This window comes from Aureococcus anophagefferens (assembly GCF_000186865.1).
Source record: "Aureococcus anophagefferens unplaced genomic scaffold AURANscaffold_14, whole genome shotgun sequence".
Taxonomy (NCBI): domain Eukaryota; class Pelagophyceae; order Pelagomonadales; family Pelagomonadaceae; genus Aureococcus; species Aureococcus anophagefferens.
This window is the reverse complement of record NW_008705574.1, coordinates 570,360-590,039: the sequence shown is the minus strand read 5'-3', so window position 1 is coordinate 590,039 and position 19,680 is coordinate 570,360. Positions and strand designations below refer to the sequence as shown.

Sequence of the window (19,680 nt, the reverse complement as noted above, 5' to 3'; positions counted from 1 at the left end):
TCGCTGCACGTCGGGCAGACGGCGCCGCGCTCCGTCGGGCCGAGGCGCGGGTCGTAGAGGCCGCCGGGGTTCGCCACGTTCTGGGCGTCGAAGGTCTTGGGGTTGACGACCTCGCAGACGCTGACATTGCGCAGCTCCTCGGGCGTGAAGAAGCTAAAGGTCGTCCCGGAGAGCAGCGTCGTCATGGCTGCGCTTTAACGTGGCGCCGAGGCGCAAAGGGCGACGGGCTAAAAGCCGCGCAGCGCTGCGCGCGAGGCCGTGCTCGCGCAACTTCCGGCCGCGGTCGCGATTGACGGCCCACAGCGTCGCCCGACGAGAGAGCGAGTCAACATGAACTTCACCATCGGCCGCGGGCAGCCCCATCGTCTCGTCCGCCCACCACACCGCCGGCGCCCGCGCCGCGCGCCGGCACGCGGCGTCGCCATGGCGGCCCTCGTCGACACGGTCAAGGTGTACGTGTCGTACGCGCCGCCGGACGGCGCCGCAGCGTTCAAGCTGAAACTCATCGTGCCGGGCAACAAGACCATGGCCGCGCTGGCCAAGGCCTTCGTGAAGACCGTGGCGAAGACGCGGGCCGGCGTGGCGGCCATCGACCTCGCGGACCACTACTGCGCGCGGCTCGACGACTCGTACTTGAATCCCACGCGGCTCGTGAGCGAGGCCGTCTCCGACGGCGAGGAGATCAAGCTCGTCAGGCGCGAGGCGCCGCCGCCCAAGCCCAAGGACGAGAAGTTCCCGGCCATCAAGAATGGCAAGTCCGTCTTCCGCGAGACGGCCTACTTCACCGCCGCGTCCGTCGGCGTCCCCAACGGCTAAGCGTGCGCGGCGGGTGGTTTTGCGGAGGAGCGGGCGTCGGAGCGCGCTGGGCGTTTCGGCGTTTCGGCGTCCGGCGCTTCGGCGGTCGGGGACGCATCGTCAGCAGGCCGGGGGGGCTGCACAGAGAGAGCTCGGGAACTTGGTCGGGAGGCATAGGCCTAGCTTCAACAATCGTTCAACGACACATCATCGTGCCGCTCGAATCATCCCAGCTCGACGCCTCGAGTACTAGTACGTCGGGCGCGTCGGAGCCATTGCGCCGCTGCTGCGCTGCCTGCTGCTCGCGGCCGCCGGCTCGGCGCTGTCGCTCATGGGCGCGGCGCCGTCGAGCCCCGTCGCCGCCGGCGAGCGCGTCTGGGTCACGGGCGCCTCCGGCGGCCTCGGCGAGGCCGTGAGCCTGGGCTACGCGGCGCGCGGCGCCCGCCTCGTGCTCTCGGCGCGGCGCAAAGACGAGCTCGAGCGCGTGGCCGAGGCCTGCGCGGCGCGCGGCGCGGCGTCGGCGGAGGTCGTCGTCATGGACCAGGCCGACGGCGAAAGCGTCGGCGCGGCGATCGCGAAGGCGCTCGCGGCGCCGCTCGACGCCGTCGTGCTCAACGGCGGCGTCGGGTCGCGGTCGACCGTCGCGGCGACGGACGACGCGACGCTGCGGCGCATCATGGACGTCAACTTCCTGAGCCACGCGCGCGTCGGCAAGGCGTGCGCGGCGCACTTCGCGGAGCGCGGCGCTCCGGGCCGCGTCGTCGTCGTGAGCTCCGTGCAGGCCTTCTTCGGCCTGCCGGGCCGCGCGCCCTACGCCGCGTCGAAGCACGCGCTCCACGGCTACTTCGACGCGCTGCGCGCGGAGGTCGCGGCGGCCGGCGTGTCCGTCACGACGGTGTGCCCGGGCTACGTGAGGACGGGCCACAGCGTCCACGCGCTCACGGGCTCCGGCGCGGCCCACGGGCAGGACGACCCCTCGACGGCGCGGGGCGCCGACCCGGCCGACGTCGCCGCGGCGCTCATCGACGCCGCGGACCGCCGCGAGGCGGAGCGCGTCGTCGCGCCGGGCGCGTCCGCCGTCGCCGCGCGCCTCCTGCGGGCCCTCGCGCCGAACGCGCTCTTCGGCCTCATGGCCAAGCGCGCCGCGAAGGAGCAGGGGTAAGCGTCCTCCCTTAGATGTACCCGTCGTCGGGGACGACGACGTCGACGCGCGCCGCGCTCGGCCGCAGCGACACGAGGAGCCCGGCCCAGAGCAGCGGCGCGCCGTCGATGAAGCCGGCGGTCTCCGGGTGCGGGTCGTGGACGACGTCGACGGTCATCCCGTCGGCTTCGTCGACGCGCGTGACGCCGACGCAGCACTGGCGGATGCCGCCCTCGAGCGGGGACGTTCCCACGACGACGCAGGGCACGCCGTCGACGGCGAAGGGCGCGGCGCCGCCGTCGAAGTCGAGCCGCACGAAGGCGAGGTCGCGCGGTCTCAAATACGCTTGGATCGCGGCCACGTAGTCCGGCTCCGCCAGAAAGTTGGGGACGTCGGCCATGGGCACGTCGAGCAGGGAAGCGAAGCATGCTTGGAGCGCGTCGCCCTTGCGGCCGAACGTAGTCTGGTTAACTTTGCGCGGCGGCATGGTAGCTAGCCGTCGTCGTCCGGGGACGTTCTCGACCTGCATAGATCGCGTGCTCAGCCATTGTCGAGCGCCGCTGCGGAGCAAGTTCATCGTGCAGAGCTGCCCGAGGCTGGTCGAGCGAGTGCTCAGCCACTGACGAGAGCTGCGGTGGAGCGCGATCATCGTGCGGCTGGTGGAGCAGGTGAACTTACGGTAAACATTTAGCGAGCTGTGGCATCTGGGGCGAGAACTCGGCGCCTCGACGCGTCGCATCCCAGCTTGGGTGGGTTGTGGGTTGTGGGGTGAACCCAGGTTAGAAGGGCATTTTAGCCCGTCATACCAGCCACATTCGTACATCGAAGCTGCGACGGTCTCGCACACCCATCCTCTCAACGATGCGCGCCATCGCGCTCTGCCTCTCCGTCGCAGCGGCGCTGGCCGAGCTCGAAACCATCAAGCTCGCCGGCGGCCTGGAGATGCCGGCGAACGGCCTCGGCACCTGCTGCCGCAAGACCGCCAAGGGCCCGCCCATCGTCGCGGCGACGAAGGCGTACCTCGAGCTCGGCGGGCGGCTTTTAGATACGGCCATGGCCTACGGCAACCACGCGGACATCGGCCGGGGCCTCCGCGAGAGCGGCGTGCCGCGCGACGAGGTCTGGATCACGTCCAAGATCAGCCCGTCGAGGGCGGCGAACTACAAGCAGTGCGCGAAGGCGACGGCGGACCTGCTCGAGGAGCTCGGCGTCGCCTTCGTGGACTTGTTATTAATCCACACGCCCAAGCTCGGCGAGGAGAAGACCGTCGAGCTCTGGCGGTGCCTCGTCGACGCGAAGGCGCGGGGCCAGGTCCGGGCCATCGGCGTCTCCAACTTCAACGGCCCCGAGATCGACGCGCTGGAGAAGGCGACGGGCGTACAGCCGGAGGTCAACCAGATCCAGTACCACCCCTGGAGCTCCAAGGAGTGGCACGCGACCGTCGCGGCGCTCAAGGCGCGGGGCGTCGTCACGACGGCCTACAACTCGCTCGGCGGCTCGCGGTTCCCGGGGTCCCACGGCGACGCGCTGGCGACGCTCGCGGCGGCCCACGGCGCGACGGTGCCCCAGCTCCTGCTCCGGTGGGCGCTCCAGAAGGGCTGCGCGGTGATCCCCGGCTCCTCGACGCCGGCGCACATCGCCGAGAACCTCGCCGCGCCGGCCTTCGCGCTCTCCGCGGACGAGATGCGGCGCATCGAGGACGCGCCGACGCCCGCGGGCTGGTGGGAGGGCGCGCGCGGGACCACGGGGCCGAACAAGTACGCGGACCACGAGGCCGTGACGGCCTTCCACGACGCCGCGAAGAAGGACCGCCGGTCGCGCCATAAGACGGAGCACCGGTAGCACGGCCAGCATCGGAAGCTCGCGCGGCGGCCTGGGACGCTGGGCACCGGGCGTCAGCCAATCAGAGTCAGCGATTCTCCGCGCCGCGAGCCGCTCCCGCAACGCTAAGTCGCGCGCCGCGTCGTAGCTCGCACACCCGTTTCGACGGTCGCCGCCGCCTCGCCACCCGCTCGCTCGCCCGCGTCGCCGTCGCCGACGACGCCCGACTTTCGAAGATCGGGAACATGGAGCCCGGCGACGACCGCGGCCTCGCGCGGCGCATCCAGCAGCAGATCCGGCTGCGCCCGCTCTACAGCGCCCTCGTGCTCTCGTCGGTCCTGGGCCTGGCCCTCGCGTCGGCGTCCCTCCTCGGCGGCGGCGAGTCCCTGGACCGGGACGCCATGACGGAGCAGGTCATCGGCGGCGTCGTCCGGTCCGCGGTCTTGGAGGAGGTCGCGACGATGCGCGCGACGGCGACGCGCGCGGGCGAGACGGGCTACCCGCCCGTGCGCAAGCTGCCGCAGAACGAGAAGCTGCGCATCCTCGTGACGGGGGGCGCGGGCTTCGTCGGGTCGAACCTCGTGGACAAGCTCATGCGCGGCGGGCACGAGGTCACGGTCCTCGACAACTTATTTACCGGAAGAAAGAAGAACATCGAGCACTGGTTCAACCACCCCCACTTCCAGTTCATCGTCGGCGACGTCGTCGAGTCCATCATGCTCGAGGTCGACCAGATCTACCACTTGGCGTGCCCCGCGTCGCCGCCGCACTACCAGTACAACCCCATCAAGACGATAAAGACGTCGACGGAGGGCACGCTCAACATGCTGGGTTTGGCCAAGCGCGTGAACGCGCGCATGCTCCTGGCGTCGACGTCGGAGATCTACGGCGACCCGGAGGTCCACCCCCAGGTCGAGACGTACTGGGGCAACGTGAACCCGATCGGGCCGCGCGCGTGCTACGACGAGGGCAAACGGGTCGCGGAGACGATGATGTACTCCTACAACCGCCAGCTCGGCGTCGAGGTACGGGTCGCGCGCATCTTCAACACCTTCGGGCGGCGCATGCACCCCAACGACGGCCGCGTCGTCTCCAACTTCATCATCCAGGCGTTGCAGAACAAGGACATCACGCTCTACGGCGACGGCAGCCAGACGCGGTCCTTCCAGTTCGTCGACGATTTGGTGGACGGGTTGCACGCGTTGATGAACAGCAACTACAGCCTCCCCGTGAACCTGGGCAACCCGGACGAATACACGGTCGCGGGCTTCGCGGAGACGATCAAGAAGCTCACGGGGAGCCGCTCGAAGATCGTCAGGCTGCCCGCGACGACCGACGACCCGCGCCAGCGCAAGCCCGACATCACCACGGCCAAGACCCACATCGGCTGGCAGCCCAAGTGGACCGTCGGCCGCGGCCTCGCCGAGACGATCGAGTACTTCAAGCGCGAGCTCGCGGACATGGGCGGCTCCATCACGCCCACGGGCCCGCTCGCGTCGAAGCCGCGCCCCCGCGCCGACGGCCGCCGATGAACAAGACCACGCGCGCGCAGAGCGCCCTAAAAATTTAGCCGTCGCCGCGCTTCCGGAAGTACCAGGTCGGGCAGCACGGCGCGACGGCGACGCCGCGGACGTCGAGGCGGGGCGCCTGGTCGCCCGTCGCGTGGACGCGCGGCGTCGCCGCGAGCGTCGCGACGAAGGCCTCGACGGCGGCGCGGACGCGGCCCTGGTTCCAGTCGTGGCCCGCGACGAGGCCGCCCGGCCGCACCTTGCCGTAGAACGCGCGCAAATCCGCGAGGACCGCGTCCTTGTCGCCGTCGACGTAGAGGAAGGCCAGGGATTCGTCCGCGAAAGACGCCGCGGCGTCCCCGGCGGGCCGCTTCAGGAAGACCGCGCGGCCGTTGCGCGCGTCGTCCGCGACGGCGCGCCGCGCGGTCGCCTCGCGGTCCGCGTAGCGGCCCGCGTAGCTGTCGACGAGCGTCAGGCGCTCGCAGCCGCGCCAGCCGTCGAGGATCTGCTTCGCGTAGTCGCCGTAGGCCGTGCCGATCTCCGCGCCGGCGCCGCGGAGGCCCAAACCGTCGAGGAACGCGCCGACGCGGTCGCGGTCGAGCCACGCGCCGAAGGCCGCGTCGTCCGCGTCGCGCCGCAGCGCCGCGGCGACGGCGCCGACGTCCATGTCGACGGCCGCGTAGCGCAGGCCCAGCCCGAAGCTCAGCCGCTTCCCGAGCGACGCCGCGCCGGCCGGCGGCGGTTTGTCATACACATCGACGAGCAGCGCGCCGGCGCCGACGCGCAGCGCCGCGAGCATGGCGTCGCGCGAGTCGTCGCGGGCGACGACGACGGCCGCGGCGGTCGCCAGCGCCGCCGCCGCCGCCTCGTCGCCGACGCCGCCGGGGTCGAGGCTCACCACGTTCGCCACCACGGCCCCGAGCGCGCGCAGCGACGCGCAGCGGTCGCCGCAGAGCACGACGACGCGCCCCGGCGCCGCGGCGCCGCCGCCGGCGAGCGCGTCGCGGACGCGGCCCGCGTGCTCGAGGCCGTCGGCCGCGGCCTCGCCGTGGCACGTGAAGAGCTCGTCGGGCTCCACGCGGACGTCGGCGACGTCGAGGACGTCGACGCCGAGCCGCGCCCAGGCGCCGTGGCCCGCGTAGGCGTCCGCGGCGCCGGCGAGCGCGAGGCGCGCGCCGCGCGGCGAGTCCGCGAGGCACCGGAGCGCGAGCGGCGCGAGCGTCGCCCAGACGTAGGCGTCCTCGGACGCGGCCTTGCGCCGCGGCGGCGGCGACAGCACGGCGAGCGCCGTCACCTTGCCCGGCGCCGCGCCGACAGCGGCCGGCGGCCTTCGCTGCGACCCCGACGCGAAGCGGACCGTCGACGCGGCGTCGAGCACGGCGTCGCCGTGCTCGAGGGCCGCGCACTCGTGGGCGACGACCGTGAACGCGTCGCCCGACGGCCCCCGAAACGTCGCGTGGACCTGCTTCCGCGGCAGCCGCGCGGCGCGGTCGGGCAGGTCCCGCGCGTCGAGGACGTCCGCGGTGCGCCCGTCGCCGACGTCCGGCGCCGCGCAGAGCAGCGACGCCGGGTAGGCCGGCGTCCGCCCCGGCGGCCCCGGCGGCGCGTCGCGGAGCAGCGCGGCGAGGGGCCGCTTCAGCGCGGCGAGCGCGGCGCCGGCGTCGCACGCGGGGCCGCCCTCGGCGGGCGCGTAGACCTTCAGAAAGCTCACGGGCGACAGGCGCTCCGGGTCCGGCGCGTAGGTCCGCAGCGCACCGAGGCAGGGCTCCAGGGCCTTCGCCGCGCGGTGGAGCACGCCGCGCGCGGACGCGGGCGACCGAAGCCGCGCGTGGGCCCCCAAGTCGCCCGCGAGCTCGCGCTCGAACGCCGTCAGCGTCGCCGCGTGGCGCTTCAGCAGGTAGTCCAAAAACTGCACGAGCATGGTCGGCGGCGTCACGCCGTCCGAATTGCGCGCGCCGCCGAACTGGCCCGCGAAGTGGATCACGCGCGACTCGAAGGACTCGTCGCCGTCGCCCTGCGGCGCCTCGTAGTCCTCCGTGGCCACGTAGGCGCCCTCGAGGCGCGGGAAGGCGTTGAGGAGCGCCTTGGGGTACTCCTTGACGCGCGACGCCCGCTCGAGGTCGCCGAGCTCGCGGAGCGCGTGGTTGAACGAGTTCTGGTCCGACAGGCCCTCGCCGCCGTCGTTGTGGCGCCAGACGTCCTCGACGAACTTCTTCGCCCAGGGCCCGTTCTTCAGCGCGAAGAAGCCCGTGTTCACGCGCTTCTCGTCGCCCGTGTCCGGCGTGAAGTGGCCGTCGTAGGCCGGGTCCAGGACCTCCAGCACGTCGCCAAAGTCCGCGAACAGGCAGTCCAGATCCATCCACACGACCCACGCGTAGTCCATCGCCAGCGCTCTTCGCAGCCAGGCGACCTTGGTCCAGCGCGCGGACCGGCCGCTCGCCTCCGGCAGCTCGTGGCCCACGATGAGGTCGCAGCCCCGCAGCACGCAGTAGCGCTGCTTGTTGTCGACGGACGGCCCGTAGACGTACGCCGCCTTCAGTTCGCCGTACTCCGCGTCCGCGGACGCGACGCGCCGCCGCGTCGCCGCCGTCAGCACGGCGACGCGGGGCCGCGCGCGGTTCGCGGGCAATTTGGCGGAGTTCGTCGGCTTCATGGGCCGCTGCGTCAGCAGCAGGGTCGTCAGGACGGCCGCGGCGAGGCCCAGCGCGACGGTCTGGCGCCGGTTGCCCGCGGCCGCGCGCCGCAGCCGCGCCATGCCCGCCGCCGGCGCCAGGACCTGTCGGCGCGGCGCGCGCGCGTCGGCGGAGCGTTTGGAGGCCGCGGAGCGCGCGCGTCGCGGTCTCTATCGTCTCCGTGGGAGCGCAAAGTTTGGCCTCACCTTTGCGGCAAATCGACTGCAATCGGGACTGCAATCGGCGATTGTTTGTCGGCTGGACGCAGGCTGGACGCCGTCTGAGAGCCCTCATTCGGCCGTCGAGACAGCTAACTCCATCCACACGTCGACGCCGCAACGCAGCGATCATTCAAGTAACGTAGCACAGCAGCAGCTCACTTCATACCGCGCGCCGCCAGCCACCAAATGGCCGGCTACCTCGACGACATGGACCTGCCGCCGAGCGACGACGACGACAGCGACGACGACTCGGCGCTCGGCGGCGCCTTCGCGGGCCTGTGCTCCGCACCAGACACGCTCACCTACAAGCGCTGCGACGTCGATCGCTGCGGCGGCGACGCGTGGAAGGTGACCTACGCCTACAGCTTCCTCGGCGCGCCGGAGACGACGTCGACGCTGACGGTGCGGCTGCCCGGCGTCGACGACGCGGCGCAAATCCGCGACGCCTTCGCGCCGGCGGGCCTCGTCGTGCTCTGCTGGCACTGGATGGCGACGCCCGCTGGCCGCGTGGAGAGCGCGGCGGTGCCGCTCTCCGCCGACCGGCGGACCTTCTGGCGCGAGTTCTACCGCGACGCCTTCGCCGAGTTCGCGGCCGTCAACGGACTCGAGGCCGCCGTGTGCGACGTCGAGGTCGACGCCGGCGAGGCGGCCGAGGACGCGCGGCCGCCGACGGAAACGTCGGGACGCAAAAGAGTGCTCTGCGGGCTCGGCGGCGGCAAAGACTCGCTCGTCGCGCGGTTCCTGGCCACGGCCCAGCCGGCGGTGGAGATCTGCGACTGGCTCTACGTCGACGACGGCGGCGGCGAGTTCGACCATTCGAAGCGGCTCCGGGAGGTCGTCGAAACGAGCGGCGGCGACTGCGTCGTCGCGCGCCACGACTTCGGCTACGAGGCGTTGGACGCCAAGCGATCCGTCAGCGCCAAGCCCTGCGGCCACCCCTGGGCCGCGCTCGTCGCCTTCGACGGCGCCGCCGTCGCGCATCCTGCTGGGCTACGACGCCTTCGTGGTGGGCAACGAGCGGTCGGCGGCCGACGGCAACGGCATCTTTTTGAACGGCCGCGAGGTGAACCACCAGTTCGACAAGGCGCTGGACTGGGAGACGCGCTTCGCGGCGCAGTTCCGCGTCGCCTACTTCTCGCCGCTCCAGCGTCTGTGGGATGTGCAGATCGCGGGCATCTTCGCGCTGGAGCCGGCGCTGCGACCGTACTGGTCGCTCTTCCGGTCCTGCAACGACTCGGGCGACTGCGACGTGTGGTGCGGCCGCTGCGACAAGTGCGCCTTCGTGTTCCTCGCGCTGCGCGGGGCAGAAAAAGAGAGCGAACTTCCCAACTTCAAAGGCTCCGATCTCGGCCGTTTTCCACTCGTTTCGGCTGATTTTTGGACGAGCGATCATCTCTCGGAGCGCTCTCGAAGCGTGGATGTTTTTTCCGGAACGCGCGCGCGCGGAACACTCACGTTGAAGCGACATTGAATCTCTCTTTTCCTGCCCAGGTGCTGCGGGCGTTCCGCGCGGCCGCGGACGTCGCGGAGATCTTCGACGGGAAGGATCTGTTCGACGACGAAGCGCTTCTCCCGAACTTCTCCGCGCTCGCGGGCTTGGACGGCGCACCGAAGCCCTTCGAGTGCGTCGGCACCTTCGACGAGGCCGGTCTGGCGCTGGAGCTCGCGCGGCTGCGGGTGGGTCTGGAGGGCGTGCCCTACGCGCTCGCCGCGCTGCCGCCGGCGCGGGACCCGCGCGCGGACCTCCTCGACGACCTCTGGGACGCGCCGGTCTCGCCGGCCTGGTGGGACGAGCGCGTCTTGGAGGACCTCCCGGCCTTCGCGGAGTTCCGCGCGCTCAGGGGCCGGCTGCAACAGCGGTGCGAGAAGTGTTCAACCTTAATAACTTGAACTGAATCTATATCACGGTTGGGGCAGCGTATGGGCAGCTCACACGAATGATGCGGCGCCTCCTCTGGTGCGCCGCGGCGGTCGTCGCGCAGCAGCGGCCGCGCTACACATTCTGGAGCAGCGACTTCCACATCAGCCCCATCCACGACCTCAAGGCGGTCCTCGGCGGCCTCGGCCAGGACGTCGTCGACAAAAGTTTGAGCGGCCACTGCCACCTGACGAAGACCTGCGCCAAGGGCCTGAAGGTCATCACGAAGCAGAACGGCATCAACCTGGGCAAGTGCCCGAACCGGCTCCGCCGCGAGTTCTACGACGCGTACAAGGACGATCCCGAGATGGCGACCGTCGACGCGTTCGTCTGCCAGCACGCCGCGGGCCTCTGCGAGGTCTTCATGGCCTTCGGCCGGCCGTTGGTCGTCGTCGCGTCGACGCGCTACGAGATCGGCCGCCACGACCCGAAGCGGTGGAAGGCGTGGAGCGCGAATCTGCGGCGCATCGCGGCGGATCCCCGAAATATAGTGGCGGCGAACAACCTGTACGACGCGCGCTACATCGAGTACTTCACGGGCCTGCGGGTGCCCGTCTACGAGAACTGGTGCGGCTACGCGGCGGCGTCGGCGGCGAAGCGGCCGAATCTCCCGGTGTTGGTCGGGCCCGGCGGCCGCGACCCGCCGGCGCCGCTCGTCCAGAAGCTGAAGCGCCTCGTGCCGGGCGCCGTCAAGACCATCAAGGAGGCCTACCCGGGCCGCTTCGAGTACGCCCAGCTCGCGCGCCACCCGGCGCTCGTGCTGATCCCCTACCAGGTGTCCGTCATGTCGCTCTTCGAGTACTACCGCATGTGCCTGCCGCTCTTCGTGCCGACGAAGGAGCTGCTCTGGAGCTGGCACCGGCGCTTTGCCCTGCTGAAGGAGCGCACGTGGTTCGGCGTCCACGGGAAGCCGCGGCGGGCGAGCCCGCTGCCGAGGCACGGCAACGCGACGCTCGACCTCTTCGACCACGATCCGAACGACGACCTGGGCGACGCCGCGGCCCTCGCCTGGCACAAAAACCCGGCGTGACTTTTGGCGAGGCACTGACACATACGCCACCGCTAGGCTCGAGCTCAGCGACTTTTACGCCTGGCCCCACATCACGACGTTCGAAAGCATCGACGCGCTGTGCGTCGTTTCCGTCGTCGCCGCGGGGAATGAAAACCGATCCGTAGGCCCAGGGTCTTCAAGGCCGCGGACCTCGCGGCCATCGGCCGCGGCATGGCGGCGCACAACGCCGAGGTGAAGGCGCGCGTCGCGGGCCAGTGGGAGGCCGCGCTCGACGCCATGTTCCGGGGGCGGCCGCCGCGGAGAGACGCGCCGAGGGCGCCCGCGCCGGCCTTCGACGACGCCATGCGCCGCGCCTACGGCGTCACCGTGCACCGCGACTGCGCGCCCGCGGCGCCGCGACGCGGGGGGTCCGCGCGCGACGACGACGCGCGAGCGCAGGCCACGGCGAGCACGCGGGCGAGCCCGCGCGGCCGGCGGAGCGCGCCGCGGCCCCGGCGCGGCCGGCGGAGCGCGCCGCCGCCCCGGCGCGGCCGGCGGCCAGAGCGCGGCCGGCCGCGCGCGCCGCCGCGCCGCCCCCCGCGAACGCGACGTCCGGCAAGCGGGTCGTGAGCTACGGCCTCTACGGCAAGAACAAGAAGTACACGAACGGCGCGATCCGCAACGCGGAGATGGTCGGCGACGTCTTCCCCGGCTGGGTCGCGCGCTTCTACTGCGACGCCACCGTCCCCGCCGCCGTGCGCGACCGGCTCGCGGCGCTCGGCGCGGAGGTCGTCGCGCCCGCGTCCTCGCGTCTCGTGCTCCGGAACACGTCCCGCCTAGGTGATCATGATCGACGACCGCGCCATGGTCGGCAAGATCGCGGGCATGTTCTGGCGCTTCCTCGTCGCCGACGACCCGGAGGTGGACGCGTGGGTCGTCCGCGACAGCGACAGCCGGCTGAACGCGCGCGAGAAGGCCGCCGTCGACGAGTGGCTCGCGAGCGGGGCGTCGATCCACGTCATGCGCGACCACCCGAACCACAAGCGGCCCATCAACGCGGGCATGTTCGGCGGCCGGCGCGGCGCGCTCAGGGGCAAGTCGATGGCGGGCCTCGTGCGCGCGTGGCGCGACAAGAAGGCCTACGGCGGCGACCTGCGGTTCCTGAACCGCGTCGTCTGGCCCCTCGTGAAGCGCGACCAGCTCGGCCACGACGCCTACTTCTGCACCGAATTCCTGAACTCGAAAAGCTTCCCGACGAAGCGGCCCGCGAACTTCCAGCACGTCGGCCAGGTCTTCGACGCCGACGACGCGCCGCGCATGGACGACATCGACCGCTTCATGCGCAAGCGGCCCGCGCCCCGCCAGTGCCGCCGCGAGGCGAGCTTTAAGTTCGGGTGAAAACTGCATCATCGTCTTCAACTAGGATGATGAACCGGTCATCGGAGAGGTGGGCTCGTTTTAAGACCTTTTATACGTGCATGCGCGCGACGTTGCCGGCGGTGCTCATGGCGGCGCATTCCGCGGCGCGCGCCTACCACATCGGCCAGCCTGGAGCCAAGTGGGGCCCTGCGGAGGTGGCGCAGTGGCGCAGCGAGCGCGTCAAGTCGCGCAGCTACGAGGACGACGTCGTGAAAGCCCTCGACCCGCTCCGCGCGTCCTTCGACGTCGTCGAATACGGCACGATCACTTATGATGGTCCCATCGCGCACGCGCTCTACGCCGTGAAAACCAAGGACTGGGACGGCGCCAAGCCGTCCGTCTTGGTCACCGGCGGCGTCCACGGCTACGAGACGTCGGGCGTCCACGGCGCGCTGCGGTTCCTGGCGACGGACGCCCTCGCCTACGCGGCCAGGGGCCTCAACGTCGTCGTCGCGCCGTGCGTGTCGCCCTGGGGCTACGAGCACATCCAGCGGTGGAACCCGGACGCCGTCGACCCGAATCGTTCCTTCAAGCGCGGCGACGCGGCGGCGTGCGGCTCCCAGGAGGCCGCGGGCCTCGTGCGCCTGCTCGAGTCGTGCGGCGTCGCCCGGTGGGCGTGCCACGTCGATTTGCACGAGACGACGGACACGGACGAGACCGAATTCCGCGTCGCCAAGGCCAGGGCAGGACAAGGGTGATTCAACGTCGCTTCAACGTGAGTGTTCCGCGCGCGCGCGTTCCGAAAACAGCACCCACGCTTCGAGAGCGCTCCGAGAGATGATCGCTCGTCCAAAAATCAGCCGAAACGAGTGGAAAACGGCCGAGAGAGGAGCCTTTGAAGTTGGGAATTTCGCTCTCTTGTCCTGCCCAGGCCAAGGCCGCGCGCGACGGCGAAGACAGCGAGCCGGGGACGATCCCCGACGGCTTCTACTTGTGCGGCGACGAGCAGAACCCGCGGCTCGACTTCCAGCGCGCCGTCAACGCCGGCGTCGCCGAGGTGACGCACATCGCGCCGGCGGATCCCGACGGCACGATCATCGGGTCGCCGGTCGTCGACGACGGCGTCATCCTCTACGACTACGCGGCGCTCGGCCTCTGCGGCGGCGTCACGAACGCCAAGTTCACGACGACGACGGAGGTCTACCCGGACAGCCCGAAGGCGACGGACGAGCTGTGCAACCTGGGCCAGGTCGCGGCGATCAAATCCGCGCTCGACTTCCTCCTCGCGTCAATGTAGTTAACCTTCCGCGGAGACGAGCGGGCGGGAGCGCGCGCGCGCGAGCACCGCGGCGGCGCGGCGCGGCGTCTTCGTCGGCGTCGCCGGGTTGAGGCGCGCGTCGGCGCGCCGCGCGGCGTCGAGCGCGCGCCGCGGCGAGAGGCGCGACTGGCGCGGCGAGGGGCGCGACTGGCGGATGGACCGCTTGAGCCGCGCGTGCGCGCGCTGGAGCCGCCGCGCGGCGCACGTCCGCCGGAACGCGGCGACGCGCTCCTCGCGGAGGAAGACCGCGGCGCAAAGATACAAGCCCAGGTCGACGTCGACGCCGTCGGGCGCGCGGGCCCGGGGCGCCACCGCGGGCGCCAGGGCGTCGGCGACGGCGGGCGCGGCCGCCGCGGGGAGCCGCGACGACACGGCGGCCGCCAGTTTCTCCGCGTCCATCGCCTCCCGGCGCTTCAGCAAACCCTCCATGGCCGCGTCCTCCTCGAAGACGGCCGCGAGCACGGGGAAGATGAAGCCCTCGGCCAGCCGCGCGTTGCGCGGCGCGCCCGACGTGAGGCCCGACGCGAGCGCGAAGAGGCACGCGCGCGCGTGCTTGGGCGTCGAGGCGTCGCCGACGTCGACGGTCGACAGGCCGTCCGCGTTCTCGCGCAGGAGGCCGTCGCAGGCCTTCAAGAACGCCTTCAAGTGCCGTTTCGCGGCGTCGCGCGAGCCGTGCTCGCGCACAAAGTGCTCGAGGACGAAGGCGTCGAAGCGCGGCGGCTTCGTGCCGGGGTGCGCCGCCAAGTAGCGGAGCGAGTGGACGCGCGCGGCGAAGAGCTCGGCGATCTTCGCGTCGACCTCGGCGACCGCGAAGCGGCGCACGGGGCTTTTGGCGTGGTGCTTCTTCTTTTTCGCGGCGTGTTTCTTCTTTCGGGCCCCCTCGGAGGTCCCGAGCCTGGCGGAGAAGCCGCGCGCGACGCGCTGGATGGCCCGCGCGGACGCAAACCTGGGCTTCGCGCCGCCGCCAAAGGCCGCGGCGTCGAACCAGACGTCCCCGGCGGGGCGCCAGGCCAGGTCGCAGCCGTCGGCCTTGCACGCGCCCGCGACCAACCGCTCGAGGATCTCCACGTATTCCTCGGCGTCGGAACTTTCGGTCCAGACGTCGACGGCCTCGAACAAGGAGTCGCAGAACTCGGCGAAGTTCAGCGAGTCGCCGTGGCGGTCCCGCTGCCAGTCGGCCTCCGCGGACGCGCGGACCGCTTTCGCGTCCAGGGGCGGCGGGATGACCACCGCGTGGAAGCGCGTGATCATCTCGAGGTAGGCCGGCTCCCGGAGCTCGCCGTGAAAACTAACCAACGCCCACAGATCGTGGCAGAGGCTCAGGAAGCCCGCGTGGCCCCGCACCGCGAGGCGCTTTTTCTGCTCCGCGTACGAGTACAACGACAGGTCGCCCTGCTTCGACAGCGGCGCGGGCGCGGCCGCGTCGTGGGTCGCGACCACACCACCGGAGCGCAGGAGCTCCAGGGCGCGCGCGCGCGTCGCGCGGAAGGCCGCGATGCGGTCGTCGAGGTCGCCCGTCGTGCCGTTCCGCGCGAGCCGCTCCGCGCGCGTCCGGTGCTCCGCGCCCGCCGCCGCGGCCGCGGCGGCGGCCGCGTCCCGGAACGCCGCCGCGGCGGCCGCCTCGGCGCGGACGCGCTTCATGCTCCGCACCCAGTGGCCCATGAGGGAGGTGACCCACGACGCCGCGGGCTTGAACGCCCCCAGCGGCTTCCGCGGCGCCGTCGCCTCGTGGTCGCTCTCGTAGTCGTCGGCGACGGCGACGGCGTCGAGGTCGTCGAGCGTGTTTTTCGTGGGTTGCGTCTTGAGGGGCGGCAGCGTCTTCGACGACGGCCGCCGCAGGCCCGAGGCCGGGCGGCGCAGGCTCTTGACGCTCTTCATGGACTTCATGCTCCGCGCGGCGAGGAGGCCCTCCATCTGGGCCTCGGTGGCTTGGTAGGTGTTGTGCATGTCGGGCGACGCGGTCGTCGTCGCTTGCGGAAAGGGTGGGCTGATTTGGGGCGACGAGGTCGTCGTCGCTTGCGGGAAGGGTGTGTGTGTGCTTTGTGCTTTGCTTGCATGGTGTCGGGCTTTCCCGGCGGAGATGGGCTGCCCGGAGCGACGCCGAACGCGCGTCAACATTGAGGATGTATCAACTCAAAGCCACGAGGAGCAGGCCGGGCCCTGCCAGCAGATCGCGCGCTCCGTCGTCGCAGCGAGCGGAGACGCACACACCCCACACGACAGACACCACACATCCGCCCATGATGTTCCGCGCGCTCCAGTTCGCCGTGCCGCTGGCCGTCGTCGCGTTCAAGGCGCCCGTCGCGCGGCTCCAGCCGCGGAGCCCGGCGCGATCCCTGGGCACGCTCCTCGACCTCATGGGCGGCGGCGACAGCGCGCTCGTGGCGCCCGGCGACGCTTTGAAGGGCCGCGCCCAGAAGATGCCCGGCATCGAGGGCTACCGCCACTTCGTGCTCGGCACGGAGCTCGACGCGGTCCCCGAGGGCCACAAGGTCGCGGTCTTTGCCAACGGGTGCTTCTGGGGCAGCGAGAAGGGCATCTGGCGCTTCCCCGGCGACGGCATCACGTCGACGGCCGTGGGCTACTGCGCGGGCTTCACGCCGAACCCGACCTACGAGGAGGCGTGCAGCGGCCGCACGGGCCACACGGAAGGCGTCCGCGTCGTCTACGACCCGGCCAAGGTCTCCTTCGTCGACATCCTCCGCTGGTTCTGGGAGGCCCACGACCCCTGCAGCGGCATGGGCCAGGGCAACGACCGCGGCACGCAGTACCGCTCGGGCTTCTACTACTTCGACGACGACCAAAAGGCGCTCATCGAGGCGTCGATGAAGGCCTACGAGGCCCAGCTCGGCCGGCCCATCACGACGGAGGTCGCGGCCGCGAGCGACTACGACCAGTACGGGGGGCTCTGGTTCTACGGCGAGCAGTACCACCAGCAGTACCTCGCCAAGCCCGGGTCCCGGCCCTACTGCTCCGCGCAGCCCCAGGGCGTCGACCTCGCGCCCTTCGAGTCCTGGTGCCCGCCGGGCCTCGAAAGCTACGCGCCCAAGCTGCCCGAGGCCTTCTGGGACGCGCACAAGCCGCGCAAGGGCTGCTCCGTCGTCAACGCGCCCAACGAGCCCGTCGTCATGTAGGCGCGCCCGCGCGTAAGGGCGTGGCCGCTGTGAGTCGTGCGCGCATCCCCTGAGGCTCCCCTGCAAACTCCCGGCGCACAACTCCCGCAGCTGGCGACGTCAAAGGCCGACCGTCAACAATGGTTCAAGATGGCTTCAAGCGCGAGCCAGGCTTGCCCGCGATGGACACGACGTGCTCGGCGGCTGCCGCGATGAGTTTCACGTGCCTGGACGACGCGACCCTGCTGCGGCTTCGCGGGCGACTCGATTTCGAAATCGCGCGCCGTCGGCGGAGCCCGGCGCGGACGATTCCTTCGCCGCGGCTGCCAAAGGTGCTGTGGGTGCATGTCCTCGACTTTGAGTGTCATAGCGACCTGTCGCGTCTCGAGTCTCTGCGACTCGTGTCTGTTCAATGGAAGGATTATGTCCACGATGCGGCAAGCGGTGTTGGAGCTAGCGGGGAACATCGTTTGCCTGCGCCGTCGCTGGGCGCGCCGAAACGTCTTGCCTCTGCACGCGCCGGCGCTCTGGCGGCTCGGCGAATCAAAATTATGCCCGCGCATCTACGCGAATGGTTCTTTTGTCAGCGCGACGAGAAAGCCCATTCCATGCTTGCGGGCCAAACGTCCCGGGTAAAAAAGGAAAGCGAAGTATATGGCACTAGACGCGGCGCGGCATGGGCGGCGCTCGCAGCTCTCGATACTTCTCCCAGCGAAAGAGACCGTCTTTTCCTCGTGCTGACGAACGTTATTCAGCGAGACTGCGCTTTGTGCAACAACTCGAACAGGCTTGATGATCCCCGCGTGCGATCGGAAGATGGACTTACCTGCTCGCAATGTGCCGAGGACGCGGCGGCCAGGCTTCGCAGGAGGTTTACTCACGACAGTTTCTACGCGCTGTGGGAGTACTGGCAGGATCAAGGCAGTAGATGTCGGGTGGAGGCTGTCGACGCTCTTGGCAATTTGGGCGCGAGCGCATCATCGGCTCTCCCGATGCTCATACGGCTGTTCAAGTCGACAACGTGGCTTGACATTCGCGCTAAAGCAGCGTGTACTAGAGCTATTATCTCCATCGGCGCATCCATCCCTTCTAGCATCCTGGATCCGCACCTCGACTCCGTGGAGGCCTTTGCGAAGGAGACCCGGGGCCGCCGCCCGGGTTTTCGACGAGACACCAGACGGATCCTGGGCGCGTTCGCCGCTCCCTGCAATCTCCCTGCAGCCAGATTCCGGGCCGGCGGACTAGCGCCCCCTAGTCAAACCTAAGCCGAGTTACGCCCGCGGTCGCCCGGGCCGCGGCGCGCAGCGCGGCCGCCGCCGGTCGCCCGAGAGGTAGACGATGTCCGTCTCTTCGATGTCCGGCACGATGTCCGCGACGTCCGGGTCGACGGGCGGCTCGCCGAAGATGTGGTGCCAGAGCCACTCGAAGAGCAGGCCGATCTGGCGGTTCGCCTCCTTGTCGCCCTCCGGGAGCGGCTCGACGTCGTAGTACGCGTGGGCCAGCGCCGCCTCGTAGAAGGCCCGGGGCCGCGCCCGCACGCGGTCCCGCGTGACGAGAAACTGCGCGCAGCACCGGTCGAAGAGGAGCGGCGGCAGGGGCCCGAGGTGCGCCTCGAGCCAGGGCCGGTGCGTGTCGTTGTAGAGGAGGCGCCGCTCCGGGTCCTCGTGCGTGCCCCAGACGGCGAAGTTGAGGTTGCAGTAGTCGAAGCCCGCGACGTCGAGGTCCGCGAGCAGTCCCAACACGTCCTCCATGTGGTACGCGTAGCGGTGCCCGTGGAGGAAGACCATGGCGCGCGGCAGCGCGTCGTAGTAGTCGACGATGAACTTGAGGAACGCCGACGCCTCGTTGGCCGTGTTCCGCGGCACGCCGTGCCGGCCCGCGGCCGCCGCGCGGTCCGCGCGCTTCTCGTAGACGAGCGCCGGGAAGCGCTGGAACCGGAGCCACGAGAGGTCCTCGTCGTAGCGGCACACCACGAGCACGGCGTCGAGGGACGGCAGCAGCTCCGGCCGGGCGTCGAGGGCCGCGGCGGAGAGCTCCCAGCCCGCGAGCTCGCCGAAAACGTCGCCGGCGACCTGGGCAGGAAAAGGGTGCAAAATTTCCAACTTTGGAGGCTCTTATCTCGGTTGTTTTCCACTCGTTTCGGCTAATTTTTGGACGAGCGATCATCTCTCGGAGCACTCTCGACGCGTGGATGCTTTTTCCGGAACGCGCGCGCGCGGAACACTCACGTTGAAGCGACGTTGAATCACCCTTTTCCTGCCCTGCCGGCGACCGGCGGCGGCGCCTCGCGCGCGTCGACGACGACGTCGAGCGGCGGCGCCTCGAAGAGCGCGCCGTCGGCGCCGCGGAGCGCGAACCCGAGGCCGAGCCGCGCGGGTCCGCTGGCCGTCCAGGCCTCGGGCACGCGCAGCTCGACGTGCTCCGCGTCTTCTAAATCGGCGCAGCTCCGGAGCTCGCCGGGACCGCCGAGCGGCGCGGCGGCGAGGCAGAGCGTGCCCGTGACGCGCCCCAGCGTCCGGTTCGCGTAGGCCACGGCGAGCCCCGCGACGAGCGTGCCCGAGCGGACGACGTCGCCGGGCCGGGGCCAGGCCACGGCGAGGACGCCGGGGCCGCCCGCGGCGGCGGCGCGCTCGACGGCGCCGCGCGTCGCCGCGCTCAGCGGGAACGCGTCGCCGCCGCCGCAGCGCCAGGCGTCGTCGGCGACGGCCACGGCGTGCGTCGCGCGGGCCTCGACGACGGGCGCGCCGCCCGCGTCGATTGCGAACGCCGTGACGTCGTGCGGACCCGCGCCGAAATACTGGAGCGCGGCCTCGCCGCTGCCGA

At 71.0% G+C, this 19,680-nt stretch overlaps 4 protein-coding genes across 4 annotated transcripts; all 4 read left to right on the top strand.

Annotated features, from left to right (window-relative positions):
- Nucleotides 1–2,851: 2,851 nt before the first annotated feature.
- Nucleotides 2,852–3,637, top strand: AURANDRAFT_13263 (hypothetical protein; the record flags this gene model as incomplete). Its single annotated transcript, XM_009040317.1, has 1 exon — nt 2,852–3,637. A coding segment is annotated over one exon (786 nt), but the record flags the coding sequence as incomplete, so codon positions are not given.
- A 581-nt stretch (nt 3,638–4,218) lies between these two features.
- On the top strand, nt 4,219–5,289 carry UXS1 (hypothetical protein; the record flags this gene model as incomplete). Its single annotated transcript, XM_009040318.1, has 1 exon — nt 4,219–5,289. The coding sequence occupies one exon, from the start codon at nt 4,219–4,221 to the stop codon at nt 5,287–5,289; it is 1,071 nt and encodes a 356-aa protein (XP_009038566.1).
- A 7,283-nt stretch (nt 5,290–12,572) lies between these two features.
- Nucleotides 12,573–13,723, top strand: AURANDRAFT_28590 (hypothetical protein; the record flags this gene model as incomplete). Its single annotated transcript, XM_009040319.1, has 2 exons — nt 12,573–13,154; nt 13,358–13,723. The coding sequence occupies 2 exons, from the start codon at nt 12,573–12,575 to the stop codon at nt 13,721–13,723; spliced, it is 948 nt and encodes a 315-aa protein (XP_009038567.1).
- Nucleotides 13,724–16,164: 2,441 nt separating this feature from the next.
- AURANDRAFT_59179 (hypothetical protein) lies at nt 16,165–16,878 on the top strand (the record flags this gene model as incomplete). The annotated part of the gene is made up of 1 exon (XM_009040320.1): nt 16,165–16,878. One exon carries the CDS (start codon nt 16,165–16,167, stop codon nt 16,876–16,878), a length of 714 nt encoding a protein of 237 aa, XP_009038568.1.
- Nucleotides 16,879–19,680: the final 2,802 nt, after the last annotated feature.